At 32.5% G+C, this 22,518-nt stretch overlaps 1 protein-coding gene across 1 annotated transcript; it reads left to right on the top strand.

Annotated features, from left to right (window-relative positions):
• The first annotated feature begins 833 nt into the window (after positions 1 to 833).
• On the top strand, positions 834 to 16,178 carry LOC115888110 (glutamic acid-rich protein). The gene is made up of 3 exons (XM_030907691.1): positions 834 to 1,031; positions 11,422 to 11,584; positions 14,690 to 16,178. Exons 1-3 carry the CDS (start codon positions 930 to 932, stop codon positions 14,752 to 14,754), a joined length of 330 nt encoding a protein of 109 aa, XP_030763551.1. The 5' UTR covers positions 834 to 929; the 3' UTR covers positions 14,755 to 16,178.
• The last annotated feature ends 6,340 nt before the right edge of the window (positions 16,179 to 22,518 follow it).

Genomic DNA, 22,518 nt, shown 5'->3' with positions numbered 1-22,518 from the left:
CGTAATTTTTTCATTAATGGAATTCTTATCTTGGAATAATTAATATTCATATGTATGAGACCTAAATAAGTAAACTAGCTCGAAAATATTAACTCTGATTTTAATAAAATTATAATTAAGTTGCATAGTGAAAGTTAGTTCTGCAACTTATTTTTATCTGCTTTTAGAAAAAAAAATTTTTTGCAGTTCCTGTATTTAGTAAAAAAAAATGGAGGAATTTTAATTAATCTTTTAATGCCCTAAATTATTTATTAGATACTAAAATCCTGTAAATGCTGTTCATTTTTCCTCCATTACGTATGTGTATTATAATAAATGTACAGTTTATTGAAATAAAAAGCAACATGGCTTGCGCCATTTTCCGAAATGGACGCATGCACTTGAATTTCCAAGAAATTATATATTTTTAATAATAATGGATCAAATGCTGAACTAGTGATAGAAAAAAGTTTCTGGAATAATAATAAATGATTTCTGATATAGTGAATGACTCTTTCTTGTCTATATTTAAATTATTTAGACTTTGATTAATCTAAAAGGAGGGAATATTTTTGAATAGAGCCCTCTGGTGGAGGCATATATAAATCAAATTTTTAATCGCGTTCCCAAACCGAAGCTTTAAACTTGAATCTTGAATCCCTCATCTGAAGATATTAGAAAATTAATATCTCGTTTTTCCCAAAGCCAATTTATGTGTAAATTTACCACGGTGCACAGTTTTCAGTGAGAAATTGTCCAAGAATAATTTCTTGGTTAACTTTACTTTTAAACGAAAAGCCGGTTGTTCGGCTGTTTGCGGAATCATTCGGGTCAAACGGCGCCATATTAATTTTTGAACGAAGCTACCTCCGTGCCGGTCAGTAGTGTTTTCGGCGTTCGTAGTGTTCACTTGGAAGAAATAAGAAAAAATTTCAACAAAAATAAACAAAATGAGTACGAAGGAAAACAAAGAAGTTGCAGTTGAAAGTTTAGACAACGAAAAAAGCGTAGACGCAAAATGCGAGCTCAAAGGAACGAAGCGAGCGGCAGAGGTAAGTTGATAGCATACATTTTTCTATATTTCAATATTTTTTTGTTTTCTATCGTCGTGACATTTCTTTTGTTCCAAGTGGATTGATTTAGTGAATACCCTAAACAACGTTTCATACGTAGTTACGTATATTTGCCTGAATAATACGATATTTTTGAAAATAATAGGACGCTTGTTGCCATGTGAGTTTAAACACCGGCCACATAGAAATTACCTAATGGCTTCCTTTTCAGACGCCATAATTAGTCTACAAAATTTCTATTTTATATATTCTTAATTAATTTGTGTTTGAAATGTTGTCGCGTTGAGAAAAATATAGGTTCATCTTTGTAAACAAAATACTAAAGCCAAGCATCCCGCCATAATAGCGGCGACTCCTCTCGCCGAGGCTAGGCAGCCATAGCCTACTCTCTCTGACGCGTCCATTCAAAATGGCGAAATCAATAAGGCTCTTAAAAGATACCTTTCTCGAGGCTATTTCTCTACTAGCCTTTTAATTTTTGTTTGTGGTATATTTTGGAACATTTGAAATGTTGATTTTTGATAGGGATTTAATAGGGATAAATATTGTTAATGTTTTTTTGAACGCCGTTTTCAAATATTCTTAATTCACAAGAAAATGATGTACTGGCGTCCTTTTATTGGAAATTTTGTTGGAACATTAACAAGCTATATTCACCCTAATGTTTCTTAATTTTGGAATAATATTAAAAATTAGATACTTCTTTCGGACATTTATAGGTAACCAAATGCTCTATCAGTAGCTTAAGAAATTTTTATAGCGTCACAAAGAGTGGAATAATAAATATTAAATTTTATGTTATAATGGAGTATTGTTTATCTCTGAGGTCGCACTTTTACTGATGCGAGTCTTTAGAAATTGTGATTATATTTAATTCTAGAATTTGTTTATCTTTAATTGCATCTTGTTTTGTTTTGACTTTTGAGATACCTACCTACCTATGTATGAAAACTATTACGTATAGTTTTTTTTTATTATTTTAATTAGGTATATGGGCCGAGTATTTAAAAAGTTCTACTTACTTTTACTAATTTAAGTAATTTAGTTTTGGATCTAGTAGTCAATCCATATCCATGTTGTGTCATAGAGGCTAAAGACTTTGAAACACGACGCTAAAGTTTTCATACACGTTACGCTTTACTGCTAGAAAATAGAATCGTACAGTTATGAAATTTGGTGTTATTTTTTTAATAATTATTATTTACAGTGTTATTATTTTAATAAAAAATGTATTCTACGACAGTTTTTTAGAAATATTACTTCAGTATCTCAGTATATATCAGAACTCTATGGGTATTTATGTATCAAAATGTTTTGATATATTGTTCAATATTTGTATAATACAGTTTAGCTAAAACAATATTTATCGTCAGTACATATTTACTTTTATTAGCAAATATACCTACTACCGTATGATCGAAAAAAAAACAGCGTTGGCAATGAAATTAAGATCGCTCATCATTTTATATGGGGAATGTCATCGGTCGTCATTTCCATACCAACTGGACGCGTTTTTTTTATTATACGGTATATGTAGGTAGATACTTTATATATTAATGTTTAATATTGTATTTTATAACATTTTAAATAGTAGTTACAATAAAGATCTATAGTAGTGTCTTTCCTTTTTGATCCATAAATAAATAGTGATGCAAAATTTGACTTGAATGATTAAACCAAATTCAAATTTTTGCTGCAAATGATGTGCTTGAGAACAAGAAACTGTTTTAGGTGCTTGTCAGATATAACACCCTTCGAATTTGGCATTTATTTATATATCAGTCGAAAGCATACACTTAAATAAGAATTTTAAGCAAAAAAAATTGCGGATGAACCACAATTTATTGAAAAATAAATAAATTAAAAGTGAATTTTTACGTTATGGTGAAGTTGTATAAGCGTGTAATTATTGTAAAATATGACGATTATATATATATTATACATTTTTTTATTAATATAAAGGTCAGAATTAATTATTGAGAAGCATTAGTAAGTCATAAATCAAAAATAGAGTTGGTGATATCTTTTGTAATATTTGCCTGATCGATTTACTCTTTCGATTCAAACTTGCCGCCGGAGCCGTCTGTCACCATTTGTTGTTACGGATGTAAGCTGTGTAAGCATTGTTGCCAAAGTTATTTATTGTTTGTATGATACATAATACTGTATGATCGAAAAAACGGCGTCCAGTTGGCTTTGAAATGACGATCGATGACATTCCTCATATAATTTTACATATAAAATGACAGCGATGTTCATTTCATAGCCATGGCTGACGCCGTTTTTTTTCGATCATACGGTACGTTACATGATACAAAAAGAGTTGAAACCGAAAAAGTTTTGATTGCGTTGGTTTCAACCTTTTTCGAGGGTGTAAATCTTTTGTTTTGTTTTTTTATTTTAATACGAATCTGATTGCTTTCGCTTGATTTTACGTACCGGTCGCCTCTTTATACAGTAGCGCTGTCACGAGAAGAACAGATTATAAGTTATTTTTAAAATCAAGACATTGAAAGCACTCAGATTCGTATTAAAATATAAAAAACAACAGATTAACCCCCAAAGAAGTTGAAACCAACGCAATCAAAACTCTTTCGTGCAACTTTGTAGTTATCAATAGTCAGATATCGTAGGCAAAATATCAGCTATGGGTAGGAGCAGTTCCTCAGGCGATCGCCTTTTCTTGATTTTAAAATAATTTATAATCTGTTCTTAACGCCAGTTTTCTTCCGACCAGCACACGTGTTTTTTTAATGAACCTTTCAAGAAGAAATGGATGAATCTGGCAACGCCGACAAAATTTGGAGGAGTTTTCGCATAGAAAGTAGCAATAATTATATGTTAATTTTTTCATTAAATTATGGATCATCCACCCTTTTTTTGGCTTGAAATACTTATTTCGATGTATGCTTTCGAGTGATATTAAAAAAAGTACAAAATTCGGAGGGTGTTATATCTGACAAGCACCGACAGTCATGACTATTTCCAAAAAAAATTCCATTTGATCTAATTGGCCAATTTTTTTGCGGAAATAGGGGCATCGGCAAAGTTTACAGTATAAAAATACCGGTGACCGATGTGGAAAAACGACAGGCGCCGTAGAAATGTTAATATTGTCAATATCGGGCAAATTTACAAAGATTTAGCCATTTAGGATAGGAATTTAAATAGAAAATTGATTGAAATAAGTCGCTAATCCTTATAATTTGTCGCTCTCAACAGCGGGTCGGTCGGTGTACGATAACCTTTAGTTTTGCGCTCCGTCAACTCGCCGCACGGCGTCTGTTCCTCGGCTTGCTCTCACTTCCGGTCTCACAGGTGCCGCACTCCTTTCCACATATTTTCTTCATTTTTATTAGCCTATTTTCCGCCAAAAAGTGTAATTTTTAAACAAGTGCCTATTATTATTAAATTCTTTTGAGAATAAATTGTGTACTGGGCAGGTTTTCGTTCATTTTTTTCTATGACAGGCCAGAAAAATAAGTAAACATATAAGTAGGTACGAGTTCAAAAATATTCCTGAAATATTTTTGTGCTTAGGTATATATAGTAGGTATCATAAATTTTCATACTGTGTGCGTCTCAAAAGTGGCTCACCCTATAACTTTTTTATTTTTTTAGTTAAAAAAAATAGATTTGGTATGTTAGTATATGACATAAATTAGGATTGTTTGGCGAATTTAATTGTTTTCGGTCACTTCCGGATTCACCAGAAATGACTACAACTTTCGCTTTTTAAATGACACCCCTGCTATTTTTTTACTTTATTCGATAGAAATTGTCACCCTGAATAGAATGCCATAGCATACGTCAACTTTTGGCATTTTTGCATATGGTTTATTTGAAATTATAACTTGCGGTTCGTTAACAAAAATTTGACTTGAAATACCAAGTGTGGTATCAAATTATTCGTAAAAAAATGCTTTTTCAAAATATACTAATGAGCCACCCTCGTTCCATTTGAAAAAAAATGAGATATGATTAAAAATACGATTTGAGTATTTTCTAACTGGCCAGGACAAGACACTAAAAACATTAGACGATCAAATCTATTTTTCCAAGGCTCCTTGATGAAGAAATAGTGTTTTTAACATAGCCATGGCACTCTAGATTGAATTTTTAAATACATTTTTTTATTAAGCGAGAATGTCAAAAGTTGACATGATATGTCATTCTATGCAAAATGTAATTTTCTATCGAATAAAGTAAAAAAATACGGAGGGTGCCATTTAAAAATCAAAAGTTGTAGTCATTTCCGGTGAAACAGGAAGCGACCAAAAACAATTGAATGCGTTAATCAATCCTAATTTATGTCATATACTAACGTAACAAATCTCGCTTTTTTTTCTGATAAAATAAAAAAGTTATAGGGGTGAGCCACTTTTGAGACGCACCGGGTATAATATGGCAGACAATTAATGAGAACTTTACAAGACATTTTTTGTTATTATCATACCTATAATAATGTTAAATTATAAGTATGTCCGTCACCACTGTCACCAGACTAACGTTAAGAAAAAGCACCAGTTAAAAAATTAATATAAGATAAAATTTAATCTACGTTATTTGTAAAGTATTATCAATTTGTACACAGTCCCACCAAATATACAGGAATTTAATTCAAGCCAAGTTCGTAAATAAGGAAAAGATAAAAAAAATGGTATTTATAAACGTGTGAACCTGATGTCGAAAGAAAACATCTTTCGCAACAAAATAAAATTACTTTTAACAGGTATATCATACACTATTTTTTCTACGCACATAAGTAAAACTCTTAAATGTACGCCATTTTTACCCTAAATATTAATTCTCTTTGGATGACTCTTCCAAGATGATAAAAACAGACAACTGTAAACGAGCCTTAATAAGTATCAATATGATAATCTTTTTATTTTTAAATAACATATTATTGTTATATAATGTCATACATATGCCCTCTATCCCAACCTTTGAATTAAATTGGGACAGCTTGCGTATGGGTGCAAGCCCAGGTAGAACTCCCATTTAAAATTTTTCACCCTTGTAATTTTTGGCGTACGGTCCCTATAAACCGTGGTCAAATGATATAAAAACGACAGATTTTTTTCTGTACGACGGAACAATTTGGCGGGAAACGAAATTTAAGTCATCAGCTTCATTCAGAACTTCGAAATTAGTGGAATAAATTAGCGGTTTCAATTAGCGTGGAAGTTTGTTCCTCTAATTTCAATGTAAGCAGTCAGAACGTCAAAATTACTGGTAGTAATTTTTAATTAGTAGAAAAAGTTAGAGAAAATACTCGACAATATTGAAGGCGGAGCTAGTCGTATTGACAATCTATTGATCGTTAGGTCGCATGATTGACAAGATTTGACTAGTTTATTGGTAACCATGGCGGAAGACGGCACATCGCCGTCATTGTTTTCACTAGTTTTAGATCGCAATCACCAGGCTTCTGTTTTTTAACGTACTCTAGAACATTTAGTTGGCCAAACCCCCATTTTTCTTTTTGATATCCATTTTTTATCCAACGCCTTTTTATAATTTTTTTCCTCGATTTTTTCTCACTTGCATGTACCAAAATGAATAAGGCCAATACACGCTTATATAATATTATATAATATATGTATTGACCGTGTCAGGCCACCTTTCAATGATTGATAAAACATTGACAATAAAAAATATTGGCAATATTATTGATCGTGTGAGGGCCGCTTTAAGCTAATTATTAGGCTTTCGCTATGAATACAACTGATTACAGCTGCTAGGATATCCTACACTCACCGGCATAAAAAACGGGCACCTTAAATTTTTGATGTTTTTACTTATTGTGTTCTGGTTTATCTATGTTTATATTACATTACAGTATCTTATCTACCGGGTGCGTCTCAAAAGTGGCTCACTATAACTTTTTTATTTTTTCAGAGAGATTCGGTATGTTAGTATATGGCATAAATTAGGATTGATTGACATATTTAGTTGTTTTCGGTCACTTCCGGTCTCACCGGAAATGACTACAACTTTTGATTTTTAAATGGCACCCTCGGTATCTTTTTACTTTATTTGATAGAAAATGACATTCTGAATAGAATGACGTACCATATGTCAACTTTTGACATTTTCGCATATGGTTTATTTGAAATTATTAACATGCGGTTCATATCGATAATTTGACTCGAAATACCAAGTGTGTGGTATCAAATTATTTGTAAAAAAATGCTTTTTCCATATATGCTAATGAGCCACCCTTGGTTCCATTTGAAAAAATTGAGATACGATTAAAAATACGATTTGGGCATCTTTTAACCGGCCAGGACAAAACACTAAAACATTAAACGATCAAATCTATTTTTCCAAGAGTGCTTGATTAAAAATTAGTATTTTTAACATAGCCATGACACTCTAGATTGAAATTTAAAGTACAATTTGTTTTTAAGCGAATATGTCAAAGTAAGTAAAAAAATATCGAGGGTGTCATTTAAAGGACAAAGCTGTAGTCATTTCCGGTGAAACAGGAAGTGACTGAAAACAATTGTATGTCAATCAATCCTAATTTATGTCATATACTAAAATACCAAATCTGAAAAAATAAAGTTATAATGGTGAGCAACTTTTGAGATGCACCCGGTATAGTTCTGGTGGGCCGATTTGAAATTTAATGTAATAAATGATCTTTAAAGCAATTCGTAGCTAAATTATTTGACTTTAATATCTCTTTTTCTAAATTGAAAATAAAAGTTATCATCTGTCAATTATACGAGGGAATTCAAAATGTTGATATTTTGATGAAAGTTTGGATTTTTTTGTGGAACATGTTAAAAAAGTAAGGATACTTGGAAATCATCTATTTAACATCATTCATATTTTATTGATGCAGATGGCAGATGGTATTAACAACACGGAAATTCTACCGTAGACCCATTTTGCCCTAGCCTGATATAAAATAACATAACTGAAATAAAACATTACCTTTTTTTTATTGTATTTCTTTGTTAGTTTTAAGAAAATTCCATCTTTAAAGTAATAAAATTTTTACATTTTTACTTTAAGTCACAACCCCAATAATATTTAACAATACACTTCTTGGAAAGGTGAGACACAATGCAAGGGAGTCTGCTATAAAGTACCATCTCTTTGTTAGAATTATTACGATATTAAGATATTAGCCTTTCATAAATTGTTCTTTCATCACTTTTTGCTTATTCTATCCTTCCTTACACTTTTTCTTTGATAATTGGTATCGTATTATTGAAAAAAAACGGCGTCAGGGCGGGCTGCGAAATGACAACAACAAAACAACAATAATTGTGTCGAGGTCAATCTCTAGACGTCGGTTACTGAAAAATTGACATAAAACTCAAAAATTAACACTATAGTCGCACAAATCTACTTCCAAAAAATATTTTTTCTCGAATTTTACATTACACACCATTTAAAATCATATTTACTCAATATAAGAATAAATTACAACCTTAAAGCCAACTGGCAGTAAGCGCCATTAAAAAATAAAGAAGTCCTTGACCTCGCCAAAATTGTCATTCCCCAGCAAGTCTTAGATGCCATTTTTTTTCGATTGTATTATAAGTTAATTGTAATAAAGTTATAAAAGTAAGTGCGAACAAGAAAGATTACCACACCCAAGAAAAAAATCTACAACTATCTTGTTCTAGACAAGACTGCTTACAATTTAATGAAAATAATACATATTAAAATATCATACCTACACATTTTTTCATGTTTTAGCACCTTCTATATTCTTAATTCTTTTTATAGTTATTATAACTATGAATCCGTTTCGATTAAAATACTCTAATTACTACTATACGTCAGTGCTAATAATTCCAATTAGCAAGTCTATTTAAAAATATTTTATGATTGATAGGTCTTCGACCATGAGTACATAGACTACATAGACACGCTTTTAGAGGTCTGTTTACTGTAGCAAACATCAAATAAGATGTAGTCTGTCCAACGTGCATAATAGGTTTGTTCCAACATAGCACAGAACCGTTCTTGGCACGGTTACGCTTATGCGCAGTAGAGAAAATCGGTTCTTGGTTAGGTTAGGTTATTAACGAGAGAATCATTTAGTTAGGTATTATATTTCGACACGAGAAACATGATTATGAGTTTTTTTTTGCGAAAAAAATTTAATTTAAAGTTTCATTGGGGTTTGTGTGGCACCACGGCACCACCACGCCAAGAAAGTTTCATTATTAGGATGGTGGGTAGTCTAAAAAGTGTGCCTCACTTGGACGCTAATTTTGAGGAAGCATTAATTGAGTGGTTTGATGAACTTAAAGAGGCTTAAGTGAGATGAAGATCATCGAGACATTGATTTTCCTCCGAAGAGTAACCATAACTCCGATTCTGAATCTCTTACTTATAGAAGAGAGAAAATTGAATATTCAATACCAGAAAAGAAAGGGATGTGGTATATGTCAACGAAGAAATGACAAAAAACAAAAATTTCATGAATCAAATGTGCACGATCCACGTGCGGCAAATGCAGATCCTATATTACCATGAACTGTATTTGAAAAGTTATGTATATTCAAGGTTTGCAGTTTTGTTGAAAATAATTTATGTTTATTGCTTCAGCTTCACATTTCAGTTGTTTGTACTTTTAATAATACGGTAAAATCATAAAATATATGTATAGGTTTTTAATTTCTATGGGTTTCTTAGCCAAGTTATATTTCTGTTGTCAAAAATTCCTAAAAAAATCGTTTTACTTTATTTTTGTGTCCGTTCTTATTAATTTGTTGAAAATTAATGAAAAAAATTGTTTGTTCACAAGTTTGCATATATTGGAAACAGTGTTAAAATAACAAGCTTTTTATGAAATATCTTCATCATGTATTTTTAACTGAAAAAAATCGGGCCTCTAGCGGTCTAGAGGACTAGCACGCCATTAGCGGTACAAAAATTAACCACGCCAATTTAGGGTTAACTTAGCTCCTTGAAGAAATATTTATATTTTTGATAATAAATGTTTATTTAGGTGGTATTATACTAATTAATTATAAAAAAAATATTAAAATGTTAACATAAGGTACAAAACTAGTATCGACGTTAGCACAATCAAGAATATCTAATATCAGAAAAATAATTATCAAATAAGAAAACGCTAAAAAGGTGGAGTGGACTTTATTTACCTATGAAACGTAACTCCTGGCTCTTTCTTATCGTTACGGCTTTTACACTTGAAAGCTGAACTAATCACCATTGTAGTAAAGTTTATACAAAAAAATCACTACACACAACAAACAAATAAAATTCGCTAAAATCGTCGGTGGTGATTAATCCGTCCGTTCCTCCAAAAAAATGGCGTCTAACAACACAAAATTGTATTCTTTGGTCATTTTGGTTGGAACAAACCTAATAATGACGTATCGTACACACTGTCAATTATTCATTGACATGATGACTAGTATATATTCTTTTAACGCTCACGTTTTTGTCTCGTTCGTTTTTGATTTTTGGCGATCAATTTCAGTTTTATATATGCAGACGGCTCTGCTATTTATGATCTGCCCAGATCTTAAAATAATATCTCAATTTAAATATATCCTGTTGCGATATTTAGAGTAATTCCTGTAGCGCACGAGACGAGATTTTTCATAGGAATCTAAAAATATTTTGTCTTTGTTTTTTTACACAGAAAAATAATAATATTCAAGTGAAATGATATTTTGCTAGATATTGTCTATATGTATTGTTTTCATGTGAATAATTACAATTACTTTGAGTCACATTGTACAGTTTTAAAGCAGTTATATAACATAAAACTTATTCTGATGTGTGGATCACCCTGTATACATTAACTCTGATTTTCAAGCGTTTTAACGAACATTCAGCTGAAATTAACTTATTTTTCCTGTGAAAATATTTGGTCTATTTCACAACCTGTATTTTTAATTAAAATGTTATCTGATAATAATTATTGATAACAGGTCTGTCTATTTTCATTCTAACCTAGATAATAAATTACTTGAAAATTATGTCTTGTTTGGAGAAGTTATTTCATATCTGATTGAGCCTGATAAAATTTCAGATTACTTTCAATTACAATTCTCAATAATAAAAATAAGTTAACACTTGAAAAACTTTTTAATATTCGAACATTTAATCATTGACTTACCTAAGTATAGTACTTCCAAAGTCAATTGGAATGGTTTGAAGCTCTTCATTTCGGCACTGCCTTACTTGTTGTCTTTTATATTTTTATATACGTAGAGGTACAATAAAAAAAAAACAGTAGATAACTTAAACACTATCGTTATTTCGAAGTATTCTCCACGAAATAAATGCATATTTGCATCTGTTGGAGCTAGGGTTGGGTAGGTAGAAAATGTTATATATTCATGTAGACGTTTTTGATTTCTAGGATAAAACCGATGACGCCAAGAAATCGAAAAAAGAAGAGAACGGAGCAAACTCCGAAGGGGAAGAGTTAGAGGATGAAGAGGAAGATGAGGAGGCGCTCGAAGAGGAAGACACCGGAGAGGAAGAAATTCCCGAAGGTGATGACCTAGAAATTGAGGGAGAAGGTAAGCTTTATTACACATTTTAATACTCATCATACAGTATCGGGGCTTTAACAAAAGCCAGTATCTGAGACGGTTTTATAGAGATTATAGAGGTGTTCATTGAGGCGACCGTGTCCTGTTGAAAACCCCGCGACAATTCCAAGATTGTTCTTATTTAAATTAAGGATTTTTTAAAAAAAAATTTCGGGAAAAGTTCTGAGAAATTTCTTTGAGTGTCTTAGACCGTTGAAGGATTCTTACTCTAGGTTACGGATGGAGTTCTCCAGGTTCTTAAGTTCTGCTTTTGGTTGTTTTTCAGTTGGAAAGCAGAACGGTTCTGGTTTAGTTAGTGGAATGTTCGCTCCTTTTCCAGATATATTGTTTGCTTTTTCATTACCTTCTATCCCTTGGTGAGCGAGCATCCAGAGTAGGAGGACTTTATTTTCTTTGCCTAATTTGTTCAGCTTCTTTAAGCAGTCTTTAACCAACTTCGAATTTATGATTAGTGAGTTGATCGTTCTTAAGGCTGCTTGACTATCAGATAAGATGGCTATTTCTTGTTTCCGATAGTTCCTATCTAAGATAAGTTGTACGCATCTTTCGATAGCGTAGTTTTCTGCTTAGAGAATGCTGGGATAGGTGCCCATTGGTTCGGAATATTTAGTTTTTGTCCTAAATAGTCCCATACCTTTTTCTGCTTTCGTTTTGCTGATCTTCCATTGCTGACCAAACGTTTCTTCCAATTCTTTTTGTTACTCAATACTACAGAGAGGTGTTTCTCAAAGTTGTAAATTCTTGGTATGTCATCCACTGAGAGTTGGAGGAGTGAAATTTCCCTTTTGAGAGTGTTCCAAACTCCTGAGCTCACGATACTCCCAGTACTGTTTCCGTGAATGAACATTCTAATCATTGTCGCATTGGCATATCTACCAATGACAATGTGCAGTGGTGTTAGGCCTAGAATGATCTTCGTTGCTGCTGTTGAGCAAGTTTTCATGGTTTCTGTGATGCAGATGCTTGTCAGTCTGCACACATTTTGCACAAGTTTTGCCTTGCTGTACGTTGCTTTAGTTTTATATACTTAGCAGTTGTCCATAAGTAATCATCGGTCTTACTATCATGGTATACATTCAGCGAAAATGTTAGAGACGCAGCTTTATCTATCCCCCATCAGTTTTCTGTTCTTCAAACTTCTAATTTGAGTCGCAGTGTTTTGGAACAACTTGCACTGGAATACAGGGCTCGAATTGTGTAAGTTTGACATAAAAATGTTACGCTTTCAAAGCGGTAAGCAAACGATTTTGGTATTCTCGTTGCCGTGCGAATCGTTTTCTGGATACGCGTTGCGCACATATTGGCAGCATCGCAATTTCTCAGGTATCTAATAGTCAAATGTGGATAAAACAATGAAAAATGTCAATCTTACGTGAATTTCATAACCTAGTTATGTCATCCTATTTTTCTATAGATATGTCATTATTTTTATTATACGAGGGAAATAAAAACGCTTCTCAGCATTTTCGATGTTTTGAACAATATTTATAGCTGCCAAGTCGTAAATTATCAATTACTCATTGAGGAATATATAGATGCAGAAGTAGTTTTCACTAAAGAGAAAATCACAATTTTTTCGATTTTCACTGACAGTTCGACAAGTAAAACGATCCTTGAAGGTAACCGTTTTCGAATCGCTTAGCGCAATCATTAAAGACGCTAAGCGCGTCGGATGAGAATACCCAAATCGGTAGTTAAGTGCGCGTTATGCGAAAATTAACGTCATATACGCTGAGAGTCTAAAAGCGCTTAGCGTTTTCTAAGTTATAGTCTGTCCAACGATAAGATCCTTGACAGTGATAGATGGGTCTGTCATTTTCATTTCAAAGTAGTTTATCTTATTTTACAAAGAAATAAGTTGGTACAATTGGAACGCATAGCAGGAAATTAATATATTTAAAATTTGACTGAAAAGTGATTACTTCAAAATATTGTGAAAAAAGGCTGTATAAAACTGAAAAAATGTAATCGAGTTATTTTATTAAAAAAAACGGTATGTGTTAATACAAAACAAACAAGAACAAAACACCACATACCAAAAAAATATAAAAAAATAACTATTTCTTACTTTCAAGCTTCAAGAAACCCGCATTTATTATTATATTTTTCAATATAACTTATGTACAAATACAAATTTGTAATATTACACAGGAATAAATTAAACAACATAAATAAAACAAAGGTATTTTATTAATAATAACACTTACCAAATTTTATATCTTAAAGGTTGATTAATTAACTTTAATCTTAATTTTTTTAAACCAGTACCTTTGACATTATTTTTCTGCAGTACTAAAAACCATTATTTCCCTATCGTATGACGTCGATATTTTACATCTACTCCAGTTTTTAGTATACGTTCAGTACGATCCTCGTACCACATACGAGATACACTTATCTACGTCTAGATGGTATACAAACTTTATTGATGGTAACTTTGTTGGTGTATAAGACTTTCTGCCTGGGCAGCGAGTATTAACTATAAACTGTGCTCTGGGTCTAGAGTTAATTTTCCCTCGATTTTTCCTCCACTTGACTTCAAAAGACACAAATCGCATGTAATAACACGAATCAAAATGCATTATCTTCAAAAACGCAGGGTATTCGACATAAGTTGACACAAAATTATAACCTATAATTTGGCAAGACTTTGACAAGCCTCAAAACTCTAAAGGCGAGTTCATACGCATCGGCATCCGTTTGTCGTTCATCGTTCCGTCAAACCAATAAAATTGAAATAGGATCGGTCATTTTTGAAATAAACCAATAAAACTGGTTAAAAACAACAAGAGACGACGCATGACGGATTTATATTTAAACCCATCCATAGTTAACTTAAAAAATATTAGAAACTTTTTTTAGTAAAATAAATAGATTGGTATGGGACGCCATCGGCTTTTTTTCTGTCATCGTCTGTCGAAATCTTATCTGAGAAAAAAAACAGTACCTATACAGAATTCGGGCCCAGAATAGCATGTGAACTATACCTGTTTCAAACAAGTTCCAAAGCATTATCATTACGAAACAGTATCTTATTGTATTATTATTATTAATAATCTATTTTAATTGCAGAAGACGATGACGAAGACGTGGAAGGTGGCGAAGAGGAAGTGGACGAAGAGGAGGACGACGCATAATAAATCGGGGACAGCCGTCTGCCCTGTGAAAACGATCTGTGACGGACATTCTCAGTGCAAAAAAATAGGAGCTACTTTGTGGCCAAAAAGGTGCTGCCGCCAGCCTTCAACACACCCGCCGCCATATCGCATAAGTCATCGGCATCCTCCAGCAGACAATTGACCTACCACGCCGTATCCACATTCGTCAAAATCGAAACCTTTTATCAGTTAGTTCAGCATTAGTATCGTCAACGCAGGATCATCGATCGTCATTTTCGTCTCATCGCCACAAACTAGCTCACTCGATTTTTCGCCGCTGTTGGGTTGCAGTGACCGTGCGATGTGCGAACGCTAGCCGCGGTACCTGACCTCTTATATCTAACTTATTACTTAAAAACCTCTACCCCTTCTTCGATTTGTAAAAATGTCCAATTTGTGTAAATGATAGGATTAAATTTAGTTTAAGTTTGTTTTTACATTTTTCGTCGTCACGTAACATTATCGTAGTCTCGGGTTTAATTTTGTACAAAAGATACACAACTCATTTTCGTTCTTCAACCTTCTTCGTTCGAGATAAAAGTACGCAACACCTCTTTTTTTATATATTGTAATAATAATATGAAAAAAGAACAGATTTTTAAATAAAATAGATGGGTTTGTCGCTGTCAACTACCGTCGTGTTCCGTCGGTGCGTCAGCTGACGAAATCATTCGCAGTTGAGTATCGAAGGGCAATAATTTTAACAAAAAAAACATTTGAGTAGGCTAAATTGCGTAGTAGGAGTTAGTCTAAAGTCAATGATGATTTTTTTTATTAGATCAGTGTGTTGTATGTATGATACAAACCTTGTAATTATTTTAGGAAATTTTTTGCGTTCATTAGCGGTGCTAGTCTGCGCACTTTTCTTTTAATTCACTGCCAAATGTTCAGGTTTTGATTATATAGAAAACTCTCAAATTGAGCTTAAACCGCCTAGAAAGCGATGAGTACAAAGCTCATAATTTATTTATAATAAAACTTATTTTGCAATCAAATCAATTAGGCTCCTGGGCGGTTTAAATATGTTTTAATGATAATTTGACAATACAGCGTAGATTTTAAGACCTATGCAAGCCTGCATGATATGATTTTAACTTTGGAAAATCATGTTTCGACCGATTTCTCCGTTGAAACGTGCTTTTTACCTGTATTATTTTAAATTTCAATACATAATTGAGCGGAGTTTTGTATATAATTATAACATTTGGCGCGGTTTCATTCCAAACAAAGTAATTTTTTTTATAACCCTTCGAGTGGAGTTTGATCCGCTCGGTCCGATTATATTTTTAATATAAGCAAATATTTTATTGAATAAAATCGTCTAACTTGAAATTGTTCAGTAATTGTAATTCAGTGGTGTATGATTTTTGATTGATACATAAACAATGGATACAAATTGTTTCATAAAGTTTTGTGTTTTATTTTGCCTTTAATTGTTCATCCTCTCATCAACTTTGTTTAACAATGACGTGAAAGACCATGTTATGCTACAATACTTAATTAAGGCTGTAAATCATAGTAAGTTTTTTGTCCTTTTTAATAGTAGTCGTGACTTCTTACTGGAGTTGACATAAGAATAATAGGCAGAACATTTAAATATTCAAGGTATGTATACCGGGTGCGTCTCAAAAGTGGCTCACCCCCTATAACTTTTTTATTTTTTCAGATAAAACAACCAGATTTAGTATGTTAGTATATGACATAAATTGGGATTGATTAATGTATTCAATTGTTTTCCCTCACTTCCGGTTTCACCGGAAATGACTACAACTTTTGATTTTTAAATGGCACCCTCGGTATTTTTTTACTTTATTCGATAGAAAATGACACTCTGAATCGAATGACATATCATATGTCAATTTTTGACATAGTCACTCAAAAATAAATTCTATTTTAAATTTCAATCTAGAGTTTTCACCCCCTAGAAGGGGTGAAAATAACTAAATTAAATTATTTTTTCGAAATTTCGGAGAAACAGTAAGAACTAGAAACAAAACAGTTCAAATGAAAGTTGTGGAGCGTCAAATTTTACATAGAAATTATCTCTATCCTTTTTTTGCTCAAATCAAACCGAGATAGGGTGGCTAGCAGCTAGGGAACATCTTTTATTGAAACATCATTTCATCATTCCCTAGCTTCTAGCTATCCTATCGGTTAATTTTGATCTGAGCAAAAAAAGTATAGAGGAGTTTTTACCAAAACATCATATTTAAAAGCCTATTTTCTTAGATTATAAGGGGCGCACACGCAACAAAGATTGCCAAACCAACACCTACTTGATATAAGCAAAATAAGGCCAAACATTTCTGACGTATATAAGTTACTACGTCATCAAGCGGAGGCGTTTTTCTGGTTAGAACAGAGATATAGAGATGGTCTATATCTCTGGGTTAGAATGACGACGTTTTAGTTTCTCCAAACCATTTTTCGATACTTTATGTTATCTAGCTTAAGTTAATTCTGGATAATTTTACAGAAACTTTGACCCAACATATCAAAATGAAATCAAGTCATTTTTAAAGATTAATTTGCCTACAGACTAAATATCGGTTGATGCTTCTTTATTGCAGAAAAAGCTCTGCTTGGATTTTAAGTCCTTTATGGCTTGGTTGGATAAAAAGCTTGACAGGGATGGATCTCTTGGGCTTACTTTGCCATATTTATAGGCAATACAATTCGTAGAAAACTAGCGAGAGGCGTTTATATTTAAAAGATGATACTTCTAATCAGATAATCTTGTACTCGTTCTTCTTATCACGCCCTCTTCTGCCGAAGGTTGGCGATCCAAATGGCAATTGTAGCTCTGGAAACTGCAACCCGGAAGATTTCCCCAGACGAGCGTTCAAACTATCTTCTTAAATCCTTTAGCCATGAGTTCTGGCGTCTTCCTACTGATATTTTCCCTTGCACTTTGCCCTCTATTATGAGGCGCAGTATTTCGTATCTACCACCTCTCATCACATAACCCAGGTATTGCATTTTTCTTTTCTTGATGGTGTTCAGTATCTCTTTTTGTTTCTGCATGCGCTTGAGTACTTCATCGTTGGTGATCCTTTGTACTCATGAGATTCGCAGCATCCCTTTGTACACAGACATTTTGAAAGCTTCTATTCTCTTTTCGGTCTGTGAATCTAGTGTCCAGCTCTCACATCCATAGAGTAACGCAGAAGACTTGTACTCATACCTTTGTTTATTAAGGCGGAGATTGACTTGAGCTTGAGCTGAGTGAGCGCTGTAATGCCACGCTTGTTCGCTGTTTCATTCGGAATCGAAGCTTAAAAAATCTCGTCTCGAATGCTCGACTCGCTGTGCTCCACCATTTTTTCAGCCTTTAAATTCGGAAGTTCTACGTTTTTTCAAACTTTACCTATTTATTATATTTCTTTCATCGCCAATTAACAGAAGCATGTTTAACCACAATTAAAACCACCATATCTACTAGAAATATGATTGTAATACGGACGTTCGCCGAACTTGTACTAACTTGTAGTGTTGGTTTGGTAAACAATCAAAGAGATTCGTTAAAAAACCGACAGTTGAGTGGAGTGCCGTTCTTCCGCGAGCCACTCGGTTCGCCGATTATTTCCCGCCATTGACTAGCGAATGCTCGTTTTATAAAGCGTTACATTACAACGCTCGAATCAAGTCAATCTACGCCTTTATAGGCTTGGTGCATTCTGCGCCGGTGGGTGGTGCTGCCACCAACGGAGAATATCGTAAACAACTAGTATGTACAAATACACGAGTATAATAGCGAGTAGTATAAGCTTGGTGCAATCTCTGCCGGTGCTGCCACCGCCGGATAACTCGTAAATAACGAACACACAAATACACGGGTTTAAATGGCGAGTAAACGAAAAAATTAGCATATAATTATTCTAAAAGTGTTAGAAAGTGTAATTTGTTGAAATTCTAAACAAAAAAATAAAAAGGTAAATATTTTGATATCTTCCGAAGGTCTAACTTGCATTATAATTTATTATTCCAGTTAAAAAAAAATAGGTAGTGAGCATAGTTTTATCACCGGTTTTGCTAGTGGGACATAATATTTCGTCTATAACAAAATTTTTTAAAGGTACATAATTATAATTATAGAAGATGTTGTATTAATATTGCAAATTATATTTCATCCTCTTATAGTATATATCTATTTAATTTTTTGATTATGTAACGAACACTTGTTTCGTCGTACTGTTTGAATCCATTTTTGCTATTGATCAAATCGGTGTAGGAAATTATGAAGCTATAAAATGTTGTTTCGGGAGAGTTGAATATCCGGGAAAGTTGAGTTATTGAATGTTATTGCGCCCAACAACGCCTTAATTACGCTCTCCTTTACGCGTTAACATTTTTTGGCCAATTTTATTAACATTTAAAATTGTCACAATACAATAAGACGCCTAGTTTGAATTCTTTTTCACTTATTTTTTACTACCCGAAACAGCGTTACATCACACAAACCTCGTACCTGATGAGTGTTTTATAGTATCAACGGCACTAGCAAAAAACTAAAATACTAAATATTATGGCAAAACCAAAGAGTAGATAAGACAAGAGACGACAGTGAACAAAGAAGTCGAATTTCGCGAGAGAGACGCAGATATATTAAAATTTAAAGGTCCCATCAAGTCCCATTTTGTCTGTTGCCAAGTATATTTCTTTGAAAAATAAACAAGATTTTCTGAAAATAAATTAATAATATAAGAAGAATATAAGTAACGTATGTTAATACGGAAATGTAAATTTTTAGTTTAAGTTGGTTTAGGTTCTTTTTTCGTAATGTACTGATAATATCAAAGAAACAGAATGACTAAGTTGATCGATTTCAAAGATAAACGATAAAATCTGACAACGGCGTATTTTATTTATTCTAACCTATGATTTTAGCATCGCTAATCAGCTGTGCTAATCAGTGGACTTAAACTTAAACATAAACAAATCTGATTAGTTGTTTTCTTGCATTTTGCCTTTTTAAAGTGAGTTTGAGTTTTTTCGATATATTATCGTTTTGAGAGTTTTTAAGGTTTAATTTTAGTATCGTTTTTGTTGCGTACTAATTTGTAATTATTGTTAAATATGAATACTGAACAGGACACGAGTAGCAGGAAAAGACGAGATGGTGGCAATGTGTGTGCTTATAAAGACTGCAAAAATGGGTGTTATTCTTCCACAAACATAATATTTCACTCTTTTCCAAAGGATCCTGAAAAGTATTTTTATAAAAATATACTACATAATTATGTTATTAAACTAAATGTAATCCATAGATCGAAGACATGGTTAGAAGCTTGTAATATATTTTTACAAAAAAAAAAATTGAGCAACTCTATTTTTTGTACATAAACTCCACATTGTGATATTGTAGAATGGAGGGGAGTTAATCAATGCGACCTTATAGATCTATTGTTGTGTTCATTGTAATATTACACTTGTTCAAGTCCATATGTAAAAAAATACACGTAAATAAAACACTTCTTACAAATCGATTCTGGCTACTTTATCTTGTTTACCAAACGATATACAAAATATTGCTTTTATTATCTTTATTCCCCGACAAATATGTTTCTAATTATAATTTATTTTATATAATATTTAGAAAACTCATTTTTTTTTCGTTTCTATTTATTTCTTTACCCATACAGTAACTATTTATAAGCAATAAGACGCCTAGTTTGAATTCTTTTTCACTTATTTTTTACTACCCGAAACAGCGTTACATCACAAACCTCGTACCTGATGAGTGTTTCTCCCCCAGTATCAACATGCAAGGTAGCAAAAAAACTAAAAATACTTAAATATTAAATATTATGGCAAAAACCCCGATTTCAATATTATTTTAATGCGATCGACATGACGGCGGCGGCGGTGTGAACTATGTGTTGATCACATGGTACAAAGAATACAAGGTATGATATTGCGCAGGTTGGTCGCTACGTCACAGGTGATAACAGGCGCTATTGGTCAGCACGCTCCGCGCGCCAGTTCAAATCGTCAAGATATTGTTATAAACCTGTTTTTTTGTTTATATACCGTCATTGAATTATCGCTAAGCAAGTTACTGTGGAGCAGTGCGTAAGGAGTTGGGCTAGGAAGCGAGAGACCGGAGTTCGAATCTCGGCCGGGACATAACTTTTTATTTATTTTTTTAAATACTGTTGTATTCTATAGTTTATTTTTGTAGTATAAAAAAAGAACTATTTATTCTGTTATTTTTTCATCTCCGGTATTAATATAAATTGACTGTTGGTACAATACCTCATTTAATATAAAATAATATTCTACTTTTTGAAATGTATCAGGCCCTAATTGTACCTAAAAGTAATATATTTTTAATGATATACCATATTGTAAACTATTTAATATTTCAGTCACTTAAAAAGTTAATTTGCATTGAATAATTGCCTACCATTAAAGGAAATTTGAGCTATATAATCTTTGATGGGCATATTCTGGGTATGCAAATACTTCCTCTAAATTTTGGGTGTCGTTCAACGGATTTATTCTCAAAACCAGAAACATCTACATATAAAAAGAAAAGCACAGGTCACTAATTATAATAAACTTCACCCTTGGAATTACTTCCACTAATTATAATAAACTTCACCCTTGGAATTACTTCTATCACAATTACAATACATTCATCTGCATTGGCATTTTCTACTTTTCGATGGGAAACAATAAACTTCCCAATATTTTTTAAATGATGTAACAATTCCTCTTGTGGTTACTTTTCCATAGATATCCTCAACTCTGTCCTCATGTGAATTCAGAGGCAATGAAAATGAAAATTATTTACCATAAACATCGCAAACTAAAAACCTAATAAACAATTTTATACCGAATATAGAAATAAATTCAGTATTCTTACCTATCGTCCAAATCCATGTTAATAGATAATTATTATTTTTAAATATATTTTTGGAACTGCTGGTTTTAGTAATTATTAAATTAAACGAACTAAAAAGTCTTAAAATAAACAATTCTTAACCATAACCCCAAAAATTGCAGATCTCCTGTCAACTTTCTTTATTTTTTATTTATTCATTATTTTCCTAGTGACGTTTACTAAAAAGTCTTAAAAATAAACAATTCTTAACCATAACCCCAAAAAATGCAGATCTCCTGTCAACTTTCTTTATTTTTTATTTATTCATTATTTTCCTAGTGACGTCACAGGTGGTATGCGCGAACTGAACGAAATTGGAGCCGCTATCGATCATACCTTGTATTCTTTGTACCATGTGTTGATCATTTCTGATATCTGCCGTAGAGTGCGCTGCGGTCGGAATTTGTTGAAATCAACTGAAATACACCAAGCCTATATGAAAAAATTATTATTTAATTATTCTAAAAGTGTTAGGAAGTATAATTGAAGTGAAAATTCTAAAAATAAGAATAAAAAAGTAAATATGTTGATATCTTCAGAAGGGCTACTAGTGATCATAGTTTTAATCACCGGTTTTGCTAATGCGGCATAATTTTGGCTATTTCGGATTTCTGCTATAACAAAAATTTTTTAAAGTACATAATTATAATTTTAGATGTTCAGAAAACATTTAATCACTAGTTGATTAAAAAAGTATACCATTAATATTGCAATTTATATTTTATCCTCTCATAGTATGTTTATTTAATTTTTTTATTACTCACTTGTTTCGCCGAAGCACTTTGTTTACTCACTTGTTTCGTCGAACTGCTTGAATCCATTTTTGATTTTGATCAAATCGGTGTGAGAAACTATGA

Source organism: Sitophilus oryzae, unplaced genomic scaffold (genome assembly GCF_002938485.1).
Source record: "Sitophilus oryzae breed Bouriz unplaced genomic scaffold, Soryzae_2.0 scaffold_684_pilon_pilon, whole genome shotgun sequence".
Classification (NCBI taxonomy): domain Eukaryota; kingdom Metazoa; phylum Arthropoda; class Insecta; order Coleoptera; family Curculionidae; genus Sitophilus; species Sitophilus oryzae.
This window is presented reverse-complemented; position numbering and strand designations above follow the sequence as displayed.

Bases quoted from the DNA above. Each gene is read 5' to 3' on its own strand.
- LOC115888110 (XM_030907691.1), top strand. From the start codon at position 930: ATGAGTACGAAGGAAAACAAAGAAGTTGCAGTTGAAAGTTTAGACAAC. The intron at 1,032-11,421 runs GTAAGTTGATAG...TTTGATTTCTAG, and splicing joins GAACGAAGCGAGCGGCAGAG to GATAAAACCGATGACGCCAA. The intron at 11,585-14,689 runs GTAAGCTTTATT...TTTTAATTGCAG, and splicing joins CCTAGAAATTGAGGGAGAAG to AAGACGATGACGAAGACGTG.